The sequence below is a fragment of the Squalius cephalus genome (assembly GCF_949319135.1).
Source record: "Squalius cephalus genome assembly, chromosome: 24".
In the NCBI taxonomy this organism is placed as follows: Eukaryota; Metazoa; Chordata; class Actinopteri; order Cypriniformes; family Leuciscidae; genus Squalius; species Squalius cephalus.
The window spans coordinates 18,496,411-18,511,937 of record NC_137145.1 but is presented as its reverse complement, the minus strand read 5'-3'; the positions used below and the strand labels follow the sequence as shown (position 1 = coordinate 18,511,937).

Genomic DNA, 15,527 nt, shown 5'->3' with positions numbered 1-15,527 from the left:
AGATGCATTTTGAAAGAAGATCATCAACAAGAACGCCACCACAAAGTTGTAAAATACCCGTGGGAAGCTCGGGATTTTCTGCTAGCGCCGAGTTAAAAAGGGAACGTGTCAGGAGAGACATGGCATATCCCAGCTAACAAAAAAAGGCCCCCAGACAGTTTCACAGTGGCGTCATAAATTAATGAAGAACATAACACACCTGATGCACATTATTTGTTCTTTTTTGTGAAGGTACACCGCCATCTTGCTCCTTATTTACGTAACTCGTAAATACGAACTTCCCATGAGGACTTGAATGCACTCAACCAAAGTGTGAAATAGCCTAAGACAAGGCAAATTATTTTGCATGTCTTGAGTTTCAAACTTTGATACATTAGCATTTTAAAAAAGTTGATATCAATTAAGCATGGTAGAAACAAGATGTTTACTAGCGAAAGTGTCTGTATTTAGGCCTATTTGTACTGCAATAAGTTATTTTTTGAAGTCACTGCATAGAATGTGCTTGCTTACTGTGGCTGGTTGCATAAAGTGCTTAGACCAGTCTAACAAGTTAGTCATCAATTTTGTTTATTTATTTGACATAAGTTACATAAAAACGGATTACCACTTGGCCTATTTGGTCAGACTTGATCATAAGAGTTTTAATTGTGGCTGTTTATGCAACTGGCCCCACTTTAACCCTTAACTCATTATATAATATTTGATAAGCTAAATTCTAAAGCCTCTAAATTATTAACACAATTAAAACTTTGCTGTAAATGCTGTTGTAACCTGTTTGCTGTCGTCTGATTGATTTATACCCACTTTGTTTAACAAGTAAAAGGGCTTGTAGGTTTTTATTCTAAAAATGTCCACCTTCAGGTAAAATCTTTACAGATTTTTATAAAGTAAACCTAAGAATAACTTTTATTGTTAGTAATATTGTACAAGATGAACACTTACAGGACTGAATCAACTTAAGTTTACTTGATTAGTGTTTTTCTCTTTTCAATGATGAGCTCCATATTCTCACTAGCATATGAGCCATAAAAGACTGATGTATGAAATTTCATACTCAACAAAAACAAATGTGCAGGTTTTTTTTTTTTTTTTTTTTCTTTAGATTTCAATAAACTGTTCCATTTCAAAACATAATTTTCTGACTGTTATTTTATGTCAGTTTTTACAGGGTTAATTATGTGGAGGTGGGACCATCTAGTGGTTAAAGTGTAGGACTACTTCTCTCAGATCATCCTACATAATGTCAGTAAACGGAGCAAACAGTGGAAAATCATCTTACTGATGACGTTTCTAGTCCCTTCTTGGATTTTTTTTTTTTGTTATAAAAACAAATTTGACTATTTTTATTTTTATTTATTTTTTAAAAATGGGTGATTTTAAGCTAGCACGTGTATATACAATTTGGGGACCCACTTTTACCACTGTTACAGGTTATACCATTATTAAGAACGAAACCATGTGCGTTTACAGCACAGAGCAATCTGCCTTTCTGCAAAACTGAACACAATATCACTCAGTCATTAATTTCTGTTTATCTAAATCATTATGTTTTCTAACAATGGCTGCTGAACAACACACTACAATAGACAGCACATAGACATCTCTACAGATGAGGTGCACATCCTACACAACACTAAGGCCTATATTGTTGAAGGATGTGGTTGCTACTTGCAGTTTCCTGTCGTGTTCTGAGGTGCGCATGAGGGAAGACATAGCCAAAACATCTTTGACATAGAGAGACTTGGACGGTTTTCTTGTCTTGTTTTTAGTTTGGGCCGGGGTTTTGATCTCTGAATGAGACATTGAGGACCACCGATAGACCGAAGGGACTGGGATTTCTTAAGGAGTTGGGGTGAATTTAAAGGGAGGGAGCCATGGCCTCCCTCCTGATGCGTATCTTTCGGATGGGTGTGGAGAAAAAGCGAGTTAGGCACTATGAAAACCTGAAGAGGGATGTTGATCCTCACCAGATGTGGGAGACTCTGGGAGAACTGGGGGATGGAGCTTTTGGGAAGGTGTATAAGGTAAGGGATTCAAATGATGATGATGATGATGATGATGAGATTCAATTCTCTGTTAAATACAAAATAACAGAACACACTTGCAATATCTTTCTCTCAGGTAATTTACTGCAAACTATTTTGGATTTAATGTTAGCAAGAAAAGCACTAAATGTTTTAAAAATAATAATAATAATAATAAAACTGGGCCTTTACTGACATGGTCTGATCTAATCTGTCATTTCAAGGAAATCCCTCCCACTTTAGACTGGCATGCCAGCTAAACTGACAAATACATTTGCTAGTAGTTGTTTCTTGTTTAAAAAGTCAATAAAAAAGTTAAAATGATGACATTAAAAAGTCAAAATTGTGACGTACGGTAAAAGTCATAATTATGGCATATTAAGTCATTTATGAGATGGAAAAATCGAAAGTATGTCATGCTTAATTGAAATTTGGACATACAAAGTATATCATGACAATAAAAAAGTCGAAATTACTTACTAAGTAACAATTATGACATACTAACACGTATTAGATTAAAGTCGAAATGTTGACTTTCTATGTTGACTTTCTATGTCATAATAATGACTCATTACTTTGACTTTTCATAACAAATTTGACTTGGTATGTAATAATTTTGACTTTCTATCACATATTTATGACTTGGTATGTCATAATTTTGATTTTCTATCTTATAATTATGACGTAGTATGTAATAATTAAGATTTACTAAAGCATGATTGTTTTTTCTTATGTGGGGGTTCCAAAGAAAGTCAAAGCAGAATTGCTTTTGACCTGAGTAGTGATGTTTTGTTCCAATACGAATCAGTTTGTTTGAATCGGTTGAGTGAATGATTCAATGATTCACTCATTAGTGCACTCACCTGTCGCCACCTACTGGTGTAATGATGTAACCTGCAAAAAGAGCCGCTAAAATACACTTAAACAAGTCGTACTGTTTTATGCAGTATTGCTTCTCAAGTAAATTCTTTTTGTTTTAATAATGTTTAGATATTTTATTTTATATAGGCTATATTTAAAAAAAAATAGCCTGAAAATCTGAATTTCAGATCAATATTTACTGTATAGACGTAGAAAACACCTTCTTTAATCATAATTCATTAGATTTCATTTTAGTTTATTTCAAATGTATTTGTTACCATACAGTCACCAGGAAAAAATTGCTTTGAGATGAAAAACTTGTAGGTTTCCAAGGTAACAGAGAATCAGGGGTTAGGGCTAGACCGCGGTTTTGCAACTTCCTGTTAAACCATAATGTGAAAGATCAAAGATGGCTTCCTGTTAGTGATTTCAACCCCATATAAATCAGCCTCTTTTCTGCATCTTTCTCTGCAATGAATTGCACTTTGCAGTACCACTTTCAGCAGTTTTCAGTTTCTATAAATGCATGTGTTGCACCATGGCCTGCAAGAGTATTTCCCTGCTTTTATAACTTCTGATGCACTTTTTTTTTTTTGAAGTGACAAAGACAAGTGTTACAGTATGTAATGTTGATCACAGGCTCAGAATCAGACTACAGGGGTCCTGGGAGCTGTTAAAGTGATTGAAGTGCGCAGTGAAGAGCAGCTGGACGACTACATGACTGAGATAGACATCCTAGCAGCCTGTCGCCATGCAAACATCCTCACCTTGCTGGACGCCATCTTCTTTGAGGGCTGGCTGTGGGTAAGCCACATCTGTTTATGGCTGTTTTTTTCCAGCTGGATGCTTTTTTTTGTTACAGAATAGCATCTTTTGTTATATGGATTAACTATACTATAACTATAAATGCTGTATACAACTCTCTTCCTTTATGTATAGATTGAATTGTGTTACCCTTGACCAAGACCCAGACCTTTAATGTTGAAATATGCAAATACATCATAACAATATTGGAGAAAATAATAATAGAATGAAATAAGCTTCAAAGTATTATGTGAAATCATAATATAAATATAATATTTTTGTCCTAATTTTTAGTCCCTCAGTTGTGGAATCATCATGCAGTTTCATCATAACCAACAATTTTTCACAAGATATATGTATAGTAGTTAGCCAATATGTGCCGTTTCCATCATTGTGGTTCTCACCACAGAATGCTGCTAATCACAATTCATAGTTGAAGGCTTGATGTCCTTAGTTGAACTATAAGTGTTTATTTGAATGCTTTCTATTTTTAGATCCTGATTGAGTACTGCCCTGGAGGAGCTCTGGATGATATCATGTTGGGTGAGTCTGGAACATACTTGACACTATTATCATTTATAATCATGTATGGTTGCATCTGTGTTGCATTATCATACTTTATACTGTGTGTTTCAGAGCTGGAGCGTGGCCTTACGGAGCAGCAAATCAGTGAGGTGTGCTGTCAGACTCTACAGGCTCTGTCTTATCTTCACCAGCATCACATTATACACAGAGACCTGAAGGCAGGCAACATTCTGCTCACAACGGATGGGCAGGTCAAACTAGGTACAGTTCCCCTCTCACATTTTTAGGCCTAAGGACTCAATACAGTCAGTGCTGTATTTATTTATGCTCTCTTTTCATGCAGCTGACTTTGGTGTGTCTGCAAAAAATGACTATACCCTTCAAAAACGATCAACTTTCATTGGAACTCCATACTGGTGAGACTCCCAAATGCTATTTCTGTCTTCATTTACTCACCCTTGTATTATTTCATATAAGAAAAAAAGACACACAGATCAACATGAGGGTGAGTAAAAGAGAATTATACATTTTGGGTACACTATCCCTTTAAAGTGCCCCTAATATGCTTTTTCGGATATTATCTTTCATGTATAGCTGTTTGTGAATGTAAAAGGAATGTAAAAGGTCTGCAGAGTTTTAAAGATCAAAGTGCACAATGAATGGAGTTATTGTCTCTCAAAAGAAAGAAACTGACTGAAACGAGTCGTCAGTAGTTCCAGTCTTACTTCCTGTACAAAGCTACATAGGTTTGAAAAAATGTACATAATACCTGCCTATGGTCTTCATTGGCTGCCCTGCCCACAAACACTGTAGTTGTAGCTGAGACCTGGGGGTTGGTTCACGTTATCGACATGTTCGAGAAGATGCTGTTTTCTGCCCTGTGAAAGCAAAACCACTCTTCATGCACTTCCAAAGGATGAGGACTCGTGCTCGAATTGATACGGTAAAACCGACTCCATCATTGCTGTTCGTATCTCTTGCGTATCAAGCGCTGAGGAAGCCTCCAGAGCTGAAATTCAGATATTGTAATGGGCGTTTTGTTTCTGTAAGTGGTTTTGGAGAGAATTAATCTGACTCTGAGTGTGAGACCGAATCCTTTATCAAACCGTTTCAGACACTGTGGAAAAAGAGGTGATGCTGCAATGTATAATATGAGAAAAGTTTTATTTTGACCTTGGATGCATGTAAACCTATTGTTGGAGACCCTGAAAACAAAACGAGGAACCTTTAAAATAGCATAATAGGGGCACTTTAAAATATTTAACTTCATAAAAAGTAACACAATAAATTATTCCTCTACTGAAAACAAAACTGCCACTAAAAAAAATTTGATTAAAATATTTTGTCTTTTAAGGATGGCACCTGAGGTGATTATGTGTGAAACGTCGAAGGACAATCCCTACTCCTCTAAAGCCGACATCTGGTCATTGGGCATCACTTTAATTGAGGCTGCTGAGATGGAGCCCCCTCATCATTCTCTCAACCCCATGAGGGTCCTGCTGAAGATCACCAAGTCTCCACCACCCACACTCTCCAATCCTCGCCACTGGTGGGTCTTCACTTCATCGTCTCCGCTCTAGATTTGCTAAGAGTTTTAGGCTTATCCTGATTTTTGTCGACAGGTCATCACATTTCCAAGATTTTCTACGGAGGACCTTGCAGAAGAACCCCGAGGCTCGTTGGGGTGCCCAACAGCTCATGGCCCACCCTTTCTCTTATGCGGGACGAGACGGACGAGCCCTTAAAGAACTCGTCGCTGAGGCCAAAGCAGAGGTCACTGAGGTCATAGAGGCTGAGGTAAACACATGATGAAATGTTCATTAAAAAATGTATAATTAATAAATTATTAATTAAATAATATATATAATATATATATATATATATATATATATATATATATATATATATATATATATATAATATAGGAGAAGGAGGAGGGTTGCCGGAAGAATTTGTCAATGGGTTGACGTGGTGTCTGCTGCTTATTTAGTACAATGATGATTGACAGTTTAGGCTCCTCCCAAACCTACGTTTTGAACTTAATTTATAATAATACAGTGATTTCTATTTCAAGGAAATGCTTGTATTTCATACAAATGTTAAGCAGGACTGTTTTCAACATTGATAATAATAATAAATCTTTCTTGAGCATTAAATCAGCATATTAGAATGATTTCTGAAGGATCATGTGACACTAAAGACTTGGGTAATGATGCTGAATAAATAACATTTAAAAAAAATGAAAAAAGAATAATATTTGTAATAATAATATTTCACAATATTCCTGTTTTTAATATATTTAATATATTTTTGATCAAATAAATACAGCCTTGGTGAGCATAAGAGACTTCTTTCAAAAACAAATAAATAAAAAATATGAAATGCTCGCATGGTTTCATGGTGTAATGAAAATATTGTATTACTTTTTTTTATGGTTACACCATATGACATATTAATGACAGAGTCATTAAATTGAAACTTTCCTTGAAAAAATGTATGTATGTATGTTTTTCTAACTTTTCTGACTTATTTGGTGACTTATTTGATGTGTTTGACTCGTCTGTTGTTGGACCTGTGAAACAAACATAATCCAAGGGTGTAGCAGTACATATCTTAATACAGCATTTTCTGCATTTTTTCAACTGCAGTCTTTGTTGGATTTCCAATGTTCTGTGAAAGAGACGATCGCCACCGAGTCAGAGCAAACAGCGGCACAACCAGGACAAGCCATTGAAGAACAAGGACCACAAGAACCTGAGACCCCTCAGAAGACCTCAGTTCCAGATGATGTTCCTCAGTCTCCCACCAACTCAGAGCCAAAACCTGAGTCTAAAGTAACACGCAGGGCTTCCCACGCCACAGATAAAGCTCAGAAGAGGGCAAGACGCCTCTCCGTTCCAGGAAATCTGCTCTCGTTTCTGACCGGGAGCTCCCGTCGTTGCAAATCTGGATTCTGGGGTGACAATCCACCCATTCAAGCAGCTAAAGACTCAGAAGATTCAAGCACAGCAAAAACTGTGGAAACTTGCCCTTCAGATGGCAATGAAAGTGAAAACACTGACAAACCGATTGAGCAAATTTCTGACGTAGTTGATGCTCCAAGTAATGAGGTCACTGACATCAAAGACAAGGAAGCTAGAGTAGAAACTGACAAGGAGGAAGCCCAAAACTTAAACCACTCAAACGAACCTGAACAAACACCGTTACTGACAGATTCCTCTGAAAAGGAAACACTAGAACTTGCCAAGGAGGACACTGACGCTGATGAAGAAACAAACGACAATGTGAAGTCTGTTGATTCTGGAAACAATGACCAAACATTTTGGAAATCCCTCAGAACACCTGCTATTATCGACAAAGACACAACACATCCACAGAGCACGCTGGTTTCAGCTTTGTGTTTGGAAACACCACCAGCCAAAAAAACTGAAAGGAATGAGGGACATTATAAATACAAGTACCTTGATTTGGCCTGTCCTTTGGAAACTTTCAATTCTCCTCTCACAGTAGATGTAAACAAAAGCTTAACTGTTGAGATGCCTTCTAATAATGTTCCTGAAGAAGTTCCTGACCTTAAGGAAGCGCAACAGACAACTGAACCATCAGAAAATGACGCTGTAGAAGAAAAAACTGAGGCAGAAATAGAAAAACCAGGAGAACTGGAGACAGATGGAGGAACAGGGGATGAAACGAAAGAGGAAAGCTGTGAAAACGACAAGGATGTTAGTGCAGGGACAGAAGAACATATAACCACCACCAGAGAAGATCACATTACCATGAAGGCAGAGTTTGAGGATATCAAAGAAGCTGTCAGCGAAGAACATATTACCACTGAGGAAGATGTCAACTCAAGAAATGAAAAAACCGAGGAAGAGGAAAGCTGTGAAAACGGCAAGGATGTTAGTGTAGGGACAGAAGAACATATGACCACCACCAGAGAAGATCACATTACCATGAAGGCAGAGTTTGAGGATATCAAAGAAGCTGTCAGCGAAGAACATATTACCACTGAGGAAGATGTCAACTCAAGAAATGAAAAAACCGAGGAAGAGGAAAGCTGTGAAAAAGACAAGGATCCCCTTCCAGAAACAGAGGAAGAGGAACGTTCAACCAGCAAGGAAGAAGTTGCCATGGAGGTTGATCATGAGGATGCAGACTCAAGAAACAAAAACAATGAGAACACGAGAGAACCTGAGGAGATGGAAACACCAACCCAAAATGAGACGACAAAGACCACTGATTTACAGACGCCAGAGTTGTCATGTCATAATGAAGAAGTGATCAATTCCGATGGAGAAAAGAACATCATTGGTAATGAAGGAGATGCTGTTGGAGATCAAGAGAGAGCAAGTCTAACAGAAATCTGTTCTAAACAAAAAGAAGATAGGACGGATTCAGAGGAACCTCAGCAAGAGCTTCAAATGAATGCAAATAGTACAAAGAATGTTACAGGAGAGCAATCAAAACGTCTTTCTGAAGATACAACAGATGTTCCTGGACCAAAGTTGAAAAAGCAAGTGATGTTTACTTTTCAAGAGGATCAAAACGAGCAAGAAATTCCACATGCAAATGGCTTGAAAGATTCAGACTTACCACCACCACATGAATCTAATGGATCCACACCTAAGGAATCAAATGAAGACGCATTTCCACCTCTTTCTCCCACCGAGTCTCTGCTGTCTCCTGGGTTTGAAGGGGTGAGTGTGAAACAAACAACTAGCTAAAAACATTAGCAACCAGACAAATTCAACATATATGAAATATTGTTCTCTGTTTATGTTCATTCAGGAAACGCACCCAAGCAGGCGGACCGTTAAAAGGACACGTAAATTTATGGTGGATGGTCATGAGGTCAGTGTCACCACTTCCAAAGTGCTTGGTGAAGGAGACAGCAAGGAACAACAAATGCGCCACAACAGGTAACAATGATTTGTGCTTTAGAGTGGACATAGGAAAACGGAAGTATCACATTCTGAATGTATGTGTGTGGGTTTGCAGACGACAGGAGCTGCACGCGTTGAAGCTCTTGCAGAGAGAAGAGCAGAGAGAACATGCGCAGCTGGAGCAGAAACTACAGCAGCAGCGAGAGCAGATGTTCCGCCACATAGAACAAGAGATGACTGTGAGTCACATGCACCAAACCCCGCTGGTCTCAGTTAGCAACTTAAGACATGCTATTAAATAGAAATGTTTCCAATCGGGTATTTGTCTAAAGTACACAACTGGCAGATCATTAGATGTAGTTAAGTCTTTCCTTAAGTGCATGTTGGCACAATCTATGTTTGTGCATAATAGTGGCATTCATTTCTTTATATTAGAAAAGTACAAAAACATTTACTAATGTTACTTTGACATGCAAGGACTTATTTTTATTTTCTAAAGCAGACTTCAAAAGGAATATGTATGCATTTTTCATTCTGTACATACAATATATAAATGCCTAAATTCGCATGTAACATACAAACTATTTATTGTTTTTGTTATATTTTTAATTATTATTATTATTATTATTATTATTTTATGTTTTAATCACAAATGGAAAAATGTCAAATGAAATCTTTTTTTTCAACGTGCAAAAATTTAACATTATTAACTAAAACTATTAACAACTTTTCTCTAATTGAAATAAAGCTGAAATAAAATAAAATAAAATATAAATATTAGATGAAACCTTAAAACACTTTTTTTGCAGGAAAATTACAAATGCTACCTTGTTTTAGTTGACGTAAAAAAATTACTAAAACTGAAATAACTAGAATGAAAAATAAAATTAAGCTAATTCAAAATGTTGAAAAATACTATAATAGTATATACTGTGTATAATAACACTGAATTGTATGATCACTTAAAAAAGTATTACCACAGTCTCCTCAATAAGCATGATGTGAGGTAATTATACATAACAATCATTATGAGCACTAGAAATAAAGATGCCTGCCCATTAATAACCTCCGTCTCAGCCGTATGTTTATCCTGTTGCAGAGCAAGAAGCAGTACTATGACGGTGAGCTTGAGAGACTTGAGAAACAGTACCAACAGCAAAGCGGTCAGATGGAGGCTGAGCACACCTCCCGGCTCAGGGAGGACGCACGGAGACTCAAGGCCCAGCAGGAGAAAGAGTTGAGCCGCAAGAGCAGCGCACTGAAAGCAGACCCTAAAGAGGTACGGACTGGTGCATTTACCCACACTGACACAGAACTAGGCCCAAACGCATGAAAACAGTGTATTTCTGCTTTAGGAGCAGCGGTTCCTGCAGAAGCAGCAGCAGGAGCTGAATGATGCTCTGCAGAAAGGCGTTCAGGAACATAAGAGGAAGGTGGCGTCCATGGAGTGGGAGATCACAGCCAAATCTCAGCAGCTCAAGCGTGGTAAGTATGCCACTGCTCAAACACTCATTTGTTATGTAATTTGCACAAGAATCACTATTTATGACTGTACTTGGTCTTTCTTAGTAAAATATTAAATATTGCTCACAGGAGATGTTTACAGGACCAACCAGAATTAAAGGATGACTCAGTGAATCTATTTAAGAATGGAATACTAGATAATTAAGCAAATTAAATTAAATAAAATAAAGTGACAAAATGAAGGAATTAATAATCACATTTTTTATTGCAAAATAAAAATGTCAATAAGTAACTTTTCAAATGAACAAATCATTTATTTAAAACCATATATGTATGCATGTCTGAAAATGTAGTTGAACATATATTTTTTAATTATTACACTTTTAAGGCACTTTCACACCCAACCAATTGCTATAAATATAACTATGGGGCCGTCTACACAACACCTGTGACAAGTGCATAAACACTTTTTATGCAGTTTGGCTTTTCATTTACACAACGTTTTGGGGGCCTGAAAACGCAAAAATGGGTTTCAAAGTGCAAGTTTTTGAAAACGATACCGTTCTCATCTCTGTGTTAACTATAAAAACGCAAATTTGTGAAAACGGTGACATCATGTGCATGTGTATAACGTGTTCAGTCTATAGGTGCATAGTGTTTCTTTACAAAGTGATATCGCCATCTACTGGCCTGGTATGAATAATACAACTTTTTTTCACGTTTTTGTGAATCCGTGTGAACGGGATCATTTTGACACGTTGTCGTCTGTACACGGAAAACGCAAAGGGAAAACTTTTCCGTTTTTAGTACATCGTTGTTGTGTAAACGTACCCTATAATGATAACTATATTTTGTCCTCTGTTTATTATAAGCACGCGCTGCAGTTACGTCATCTGTCGCTTTAAATGCCCATGCTTTTTTAAGCAGGATGCACTCTGATTGGCTGTCAATGTTTTTAATCATTCATCAGCTGAAAAAATTACAATTCTGAAAGTGATTCCAACGATATTGTTCCTCTGTGTCGCTATCGTTATAGTGGTGTGGATATTCCCTATTCTCATAAAATTAGAATGATTGTTAAAACTTTATATTCATAGATATCGCTATAGTTATCATCCTTAGTGTGAACATTATTTTCATTCAACTACATTATTAAACATTAACTAAAAAGTTTTTGAATTTAGTTTGCTGTCATGACTTGAAAATGTAATTGTTTGAATTTTTTTTTTTTTACCATTAAAAAGATGTCTATTGATTTATTTACATTTTTAAACGAAAAAAGTCTTCCGTAAGTATGCTGCTCGTCATTCAGGTGTGCAGGAAGTCTGCATGTACTCTGCACATTAATATTAAGTAGTGTGTATTGTATACATACTGTGTTTCTAAACATACACACTGTTTCCCTCTTTCTCAAGCTCGTGAGGCAGTAATTTGGGAGTTAGAACAGCGCCATCTACAGGAGAAGTACCACCTATTCAAACAGCAGGTGAAGGAGCAGTACTCCCTACAGAGACAGCAGCTGACCAAGAGACACAACAAGGTAAATTATGTGGTAACCTCCAAAAGCATTCTGCAGCTTGTTTTGTATTTATCTTCTGTTTTTCCTGTGCTTTATCCTGACCAGTCTTTTTTTGGCTCTTATGGCAGGATAAGGAGAGAGCGTCTCGGTTCCAGCAGGCTTTAATAGAAGAGCAGAAGTCATTGCAGGCCCAGGAGAGAGCGTCCTTACATAAGGCCCAAAAAGCTGAAGCAAAGTCCCGTTTGAATCCGTTCAAAATGGAGCTCAGGAAGCAAGGTCTGAGCGGCCCTGAGCAGCGGCAACGTCTCACACAGGTTTGAATTCATGAGCCTTTGAATGTTGAAAGTTATGTAGTAAAATATACGTACACTTTGAATAAGGCCGTTTTCAAACCTGGCTCGTTTGGAGCGTTTGTTTTGGAACTTGGCGCATTTTCTCCTTTAGTTTGGTTTGCTTAGGCATATATGAACATGGCAAAGCGTTTGGAATCATAACAAAACAATCATTCTGAGATCAACTGAAAAATACTCTGCCCACTTGAAAACAAACTCTGGAGTGGTTTGCTTGTGAAAGCAAAGGAATCCGACCCAAAGGACCGACAAACCAGGCTGTATAACAGTGTGTGATGGGTAATTATGCACATTGTGTGAAAAGAAGCAGTGTTTGTTTTGCTAATGCCTCTCAAAATGAATCGTGGCTCAACCTAGTCCTAGAGTAAAGACAAAGTTTGCTTTTTCATTTTAAAATGCCGCCTAATCGCTCTTCTTCTAATCGCACATAAACCTCACTCCCTTGGTTCACTCAAGAGGCACACTAGCGACTGACGACCTTTTTAGCGTACCCGCCTCCCACACCGGATACCCCGGTTCGAATCCCGCTCGGAGTGGGTCGAGTAGGATCGGTTACATTTGGTGCCGTGACCCAGATGGGAGTGAGGTTTAGGGGGATGAGTGTAACATAGGCCAGTAAGAGCTGTGTGTGTAAACCTCACTCCCCTGGTCTCAAGAGGCACTAGAGGCTGTTGTCTTTTGCGTCCTTGTTAGCTCGCCCGCCTCCCACACCGGATACCCCGGTTCGAATCCCGCTCGGAGTGGGTCGAGTAGGATCGGTTACATTTGGTGCCGTGACCCAGATGGGAGTGAGGTTTAGGGGGATGAGTGTAACATAGGCCAGTAAGAGCTGTGTGTGTAAACCTCACTCCCCTGGTCTCAAGAGGCACTAGAGGCTGTTGTCTTTTGCGTCCTTGTTAGCTCGCCCGCCTCCCACACCAGATACCCCGGTTTGAATCCCGCTCGGAGTGGGTCGAGTAGGATGGGTTACACATGGTAAGAATGTTGTTCCGACAAAGCCTTGATTCCTGCTCAAAATGAAAAAGTAATATAACAACAGCTTCAAAGAAAGCCACAGTAAGCCGAGGAGCTGTTGACTCTCCATCCTGATGGATGACCGCTTTGAGCAGAATCCTGAAACATAAACAGGTGCACTCTGACCAGTGAGAGGACAGTTTACTCGCATATGACTTGTAATACCAAATTTTGGGTTGTTTAGAAATGTTGCCTTGTGAAAGGGAGCCGAATCAAGAAGAAATGGCCACATCATGACCATTTTAATCCATGTTTCTGAACTAAGCAAACTATCTACAGGTCTGAAAAACGCTCTAAAACGGAACAGTTGCAATTGATACAATTTGTCCTCTCTGCTTTTGCCTCCTCAGTTTTTGTCAGAGGAGGAAGCCAGACAGAAGCAAGAGAGACAGAGTCTTCAAGAAAGTCATGAGAACCAGTTAAAAGCGGTGCAGGAACAATGTGATGCCAGTACAGCTGAATTACAGCAGCTTCAGGTACATCAACAACAGTTTGTCTATCTATAGACTTACAGTGTTTTCATATTGAGGGAAGGTGATTCTCAGTGTCTGTGTGTTTGGATTTTAGAATGAGAAGCTTCAAGTTCTCGTGGACATGGAGAAGAAAAAGATCAAAGCTCTAGAGGACGAGCACACTCTGGAGCTCAACGAATGGAGAGATAAGCTTGCATGCAGAAAAGAGGTATCGGATAGAAGACTACAATTTGAGGTTTAAAGCATCTTGATTGGGCAGAAACGTAATGACTGTTGTATGTGTATGTTCAGGTGTTAGAGGAGGATCTGGCTCGCAGACGTAGAGAAAAAGAGGGAACCAGGAGACGAGGCAGTGAGCCAGAAAACCGACATGCAGCTCGCCGTCCAAAGTTCTTCCATAACCTAAGCTTCTCCTGACAAAGTGAAGGAATGCACTAAACCATAATGTCTTTATATATGGCATGTACACTAACGTTCAAAAGTTTGGTGTCAGTAAGATTTTTTTTCTTAAAAGAAATTAATGCTTTAGCAAGGATGCATTCATTTGATCAAAAGTGACAGTAAATACATTTATAATATTACAAAAGAGTTCTATTTCAAATAAATGCTGTTCTTTTAAACTGACTATTCATCAAAGAACGCTGAAAAAAAGTATCACATTTTCCACAAAAATATTAAGCAGCACAACTATTTTTGTTCCTTGTTTCTTGATGTTTCTTGAGCAGCAAATCCTCATATCAGAATGATTTCTGGAGGATCATGTGACACTGAAGACTGGAGTAATGATGCTTTGACATCACCGGAATAAATTACATAATAAAATGTATTAAAATTGTGATGTACATCAGAGTAATGGATTATCAAAAAAAAAAAAAAAAAATGCAGTCTAGCATACATCACCAATGAGAAGTCTGTTGTTTCACTTGAAGATTGATTTATGACATTTTGATTAAGAATTACAAGGTCATTTTTTTTAAATAAAATTAAACACATGCAGTGAATTGTTCACAATAAGATAAATAACATGCATTTAGAAAATAGATTTCAATTTCATGCTGACTTTAAATTGTAATAATATTTCATAATATTGCTGTTTTAACTGTATTTTTATCAAATAAATGCAGCCTTGGTGAGCATTAGAGACTTTTTTTTTTTTCAAAAGTATTAAAACATTTTACTGACCCCAAACTTTTGAACAGTAGTGTAAGTATCTGTGTTTGTCTGGGGCTTTTTCAAAGTTGTCCCATTGCCCCATTTAGTGTGACAACATGATCCACTATCACAGTTTGTTAAATGAATTATTCTTAATAAATAGGGATTCTTGTCCAAAAATTTTTTTTGACAGAAACTTACCCTAAGGAAAAAAAACCCCCAAAACACTGGAGTAAACATGACAATATATACAGTATAGATGGACATTTGGTTTTGGTGCAGACTATTTTTGTCTGGAGTTTATGTATTTTTGTAAATATGTTTAAAATCTGCTTAGACATAATTCCTCTATAAGTGTATCTTATAGCCAACATTCATATGTAAATAAACTTTAAAACTATTTTAGACAAAGAGTCTATTCAGATGCAATCTCTTCTGGTGGATGTGTTTGAAGCTTA

At 37.6% G+C, this 15,527-nt stretch overlaps 1 protein-coding gene across 1 annotated transcript; it reads left to right on the top strand.

The window, feature by feature from the left end:
- Nucleotides 1-1,670: 1,670 nt before the first annotated feature.
- On the top strand, nt 1,671-15,458 carry LOC307152336 (STE20-like serine/threonine-protein kinase). The gene is made up of 17 exons (XM_079860880.1): nt 1,671-2,024; nt 3,525-3,689; nt 4,184-4,232; nt 4,326-4,475; nt 4,558-4,630; nt 5,569-5,763; nt 5,837-6,011; nt 6,863-8,911; nt 9,003-9,133; nt 9,213-9,336; nt 10,197-10,376; nt 10,453-10,582; nt 11,977-12,101; nt 12,209-12,394; nt 13,795-13,920; nt 14,012-14,125; nt 14,209-15,458. The coding sequence occupies exons 1-17, from the start codon at nt 1,875-1,877 to the stop codon at nt 14,332-14,334; spliced, it is 4,248 nt and encodes a 1,415-aa protein (XP_079717006.1). The 5' UTR covers nt 1,671-1,874; the 3' UTR covers nt 14,335-15,458.
- The last annotated feature ends 69 nt before the right edge of the window (nt 15,459-15,527 follow it).

Bases quoted from the DNA above. Each gene is read 5' to 3' on its own strand.
- LOC307152336 (XM_079860880.1), top strand. From the start codon at position 1,875: ATGGCCTCCCTCCTGATGCGTATCTTTCGGATGGGTGTGGAGAAAAAG. The intron at 5,764-5,836 runs GTGGGTCTTCAC...TTTTGTCGACAG, and splicing joins CTCTCCAATCCTCGCCACTG to GTCATCACATTTCCAAGATT. The intron at 14,126-14,208 runs GTATCGGATAGA...GTGTATGTTCAG, and splicing joins AGCTTGCATGCAGAAAAGAG to GTGTTAGAGGAGGATCTGGC.